A 3,641-nucleotide genomic window follows, 5' to 3' on the forward strand; every position below is an offset into this window, starting at 1 on the left:
GGAGTTCTTACTCTTTAATGAAGCTACCTGCCCCGCTGAGTTACTCCAGCATTTGGTGTCAATGCTTGATTACATATGGTCCTGGAGCTCTGTGTTCTGGGTCTCGGGAAGGGGGCGTGGATTACACAGATATCGGTGGCGACCTCCATGTAGCAAAGAAAACAACCTGGACTAAACAGTGTCCGCGCCCTGGCACAGCGGTCTGGATTACTCCAGTTCCGGGGTCCCAAGCCGGAGATTGGCAGTATCGCGTCAACAAAATGGTGAACATGCAAAGACCAGAAGGCACAGCTTTAAGAAAAAGATTAAAGTTCAATTGAGCTGTCTGGACACGTGTTTCTTTTAACCAGAGGGTTTCGCGTCCCTGAAACGCTCTTCTAGTGCAGGTGGTGGAGGTTGCTCGTATCATAGCTTCTATGAGGCATTTGTATCAACACGTGGACAAACAAAGACTTGCGGGATTTGCATCATGCGTAAACAGTTGACATAAATATATCTTGACATCATGTTCGGCCAAGAAATGATGGGCCGAACTTATTTTTCCTGCGCTGTACATTTCCATATTCTATGTACAAATGCACCGGTCAGCGTAAAAATATATAAACCACAGTTCAGAATGCAGAATTATGTTTTTTTTATTTATTACGTGTACCGCGCTGAACCCGAAAGGGTTTTAAAAAATTATGTTATTGAAACAAAACAGATAACAAATAATACACAAATGCAATCATATCAAACTCAAGTTCAAGAGATAGGGCAAATGAGCATTTGCATCAATTTGGAGATGTCACCCATTCCTTCTCTCCACAGATGCTGCCTGACCCGCGGAGTTACTCCAGCATTTTGTCACGACGGCAGGATGCTTGAATCGGAATGGTTACGATGAATGATGGGCAATCGCAGGCAAATGGGACTCACGTCGATGGAGCATGGAGGAGCTGAGCCCCAGGAGCAGATTCCGTGCTTTGTGACTCTGAATTCCGCACGTATTCCATAACCTGCCCTCAGTGTGTAAGGATACTTATCAAAGTGGAATTAGTGAAAAATGGGTGATAGATTGTCGGCGCGGATCGAAGGGTTAAAGAGCTTGTTTTTGTTTGTGTGTGTAGCATGTCTTTATGAGTGAACAAGTGCACGAATTACCCTGAGTGGGAATTTCACCGCGTTCATCAGCTCCTGTCTGAATTTACTCTGGGTCGCCACGTATATACACGTGTTGGTGCAGGTACTGAGAAGCTGTAAAAACCCCGCAGCGACAATCGTGATATAGTAATAACCGGTGGGGAGAGGTCATCTCCGATCTTCGCAAAACCCGCAAAGATGTAAAAGCCAGCTTGTGGTGCCCACAGCAATACGAAAGTGCCCGTGATACTAAAGAGTAAAACAATGGATTTCCTGCGGTTCTCCATCTCCGGGTCCTTGTCATTCTCTCCGTTACTGCGGCCCCGGAGACCCCTGCGGACTCTGCTGGCCGCTACAATCCGCCTGACCGTCAGCACATTGAGCAGAAGGATCAGAAAGAACGGGAGACAAGGGGTGAGAACGCGGTGTGTGACCTCATATGCGATCCATGCAGACGATGTATAGAAGGTGGGTTTAGTGACGCAATCCCAGGGAAGATTATCAAATTCGTAGCCAGTCTCCAACGTAAAACACCAGGGGATATTCTCCAAACAGCCCAGCACAATCACTGCCCCGATAACTGCAGCCGCCGTTCTCTCGGTACAATATCTTATTTTCAGCTTCTCACAACAAATGGCCACAAACCGATCGAAGGTGAAGGCTACCGTCAGCCAGACAGAGACCGCGGTGGTTGCAAAGACCAGGAATATGACAGTCGTGCACACGGGAGTAATGTTGAGAAAAGAATAAGGGAAGTGAAATAGAATAGTCAGACGTAGAAACGGATCAGTGATGCCGACCAGGAGATCAGACGCTGCCATGGCCACCAGGTAGCGTGTGATGCATTTGGAGAGACCGCATTTACCTCGACAGAGTATCACTATCGCCAACAGGTTCACTGTGAAGGGGAGAAGAAATATTACTGACACAAGACCTGCACAAATGTATCTGAGCAACATTGTCTGATTGGAAGGTTTTCAAACTTGGATGCGTTGACCAAATGACCCGAAAATGCTCAGAGACTGCAGCGTTTGGGTCACGGTGCGCACGCAACCCATCAAACGCCAATGTATATTAGGGTCACAGCTTTTAATTCCGTCCACATTCTCATCAACTGCCCTCCAGATTGCAGCATCCATCCACACTCAGGCCCGTATTGTAGTGGGAGAACCATTAATAGGCAGGTCAACTGCACGTGGGAGGAAAGACGAGCGCAGCCAGGAATAGCGCGGAGTCGGAGGACGACCGATGAAACATTGCACATGTGGAGATTGAACCTGCATCTCCGGAACTGTGCGACATCGGCAGTACTGACTGTGGCGCGGTGGCGAGGATGTAGAGAGAGTGGCGCATTCCAGGATAAACAACGGGCATTACGTACACACTGCGGCAGTTACAGAAGGAAAATGGATATCTGACGAAATTAAACAAGTTAATTATTGAAACAGAAATAAAATGTTTGTTTAACGTCGGCAGCGCCGGAGTACTTCACGGAATGTCTCACAGCATGAGCACGTACATGAAAATCAAAGACAAAACAAATTACCGAAAACACCGACAGTCGCTATGGTAGGGTGATATATATCTTCAATTCGATAGATCAATGGATATCCCATAGCTGTGAGACACAATTAACTCCTGTAGCTCCGTCAGTCCGTCATCGCCGCAGCTCTGTGGACCTGCCTTCTGGTGCGCACCGAGATATACAGAGCGATAGGTCTCCAGCGACAAGAACTCATACCTGCTGATCATCATTAGTGACGCTCAAGAAACAAACACCTTACGTCACTGCCATTGACTGCACCATGGGAGATGACAAGCAAATAACTTGAGGATCGAGTAAAAAAACAAAGCGGGTCGCTGAAAAAGGGGTCTGAATAATGGTCACTATCCGAAACGTCATATGACATCATATATATAATAATAATAATAATAATAATACATTTTATTTATATAGCGCTTTTCATACACTCAAAGACGCTTTACAGAGATTTTGAGAACATAGGGAAATTAATAAATAGATAAATAAGTAAATAAATAAATGAACAGAGAAAGGAGACAGTAGGTGAGGTGACCTTCAGTGGTTGGAGGCAGTGCTGAACAGGTGAGACTTCAGCGATGTTTTGAATGTGGTGAGTGTGGGGGAGTCTCTAACGGTTTGGGGTAGTGAGTTCCATAGGGTGGGAGCAGCGATGGAGAAAGTCCAGGATCTGAGTTTGGTCCGGATGTGGGGGGATAGGAGATTGGCAGCGGCAGAGCGGAGGGTGCAGGTGGGAGTGTGCCTGTGGAGGAGGTCGGTCGGTCAGGTAGGATGAGGCCAGGTTATGGAGGGCTTTGTAGGTTATGAGGAGGATTTTGTACTGGATTCTCTGGGGGATGGGGAGCCAGTGGAGTTTGTAAAGGACGGGGGTGATATGGTCACGGATCGAGGTGTGTGTGAGTAGACGGGCAGCGGATTTTTGAATGTATTGAAGTTTATTGATGATTTTTGAGGGTGCGCCATAGAGGAGGCTGTTGCA

General features: G+C 47.0%; 1 protein-coding gene across 1 annotated transcript; it reads right to left on the bottom strand.

The window, feature by feature from the left end:
• Window positions 1-1,116: 1,116 nt before the first annotated feature.
• Window positions 1,117-2,081, bottom strand: LOC144611077 (putative G-protein coupled receptor 139). The gene is given in 2 exon segments (XM_078430159.1): window positions 1,117-1,289; window positions 1,292-2,081. Coding segments are annotated over 2 exon segments (963 nt in total).
• Window positions 2,082-3,641: the final 1,560 nt, after the last annotated feature.

The sequence above is a fragment of the Rhinoraja longicauda genome, chromosome 39, assembly GCF_053455715.1.
Source record: "Rhinoraja longicauda isolate Sanriku21f chromosome 39, sRhiLon1.1, whole genome shotgun sequence".
NCBI lineage: Eukaryota > Metazoa > Chordata > Chondrichthyes > Rajiformes > Arhynchobatidae > Rhinoraja > Rhinoraja longicauda.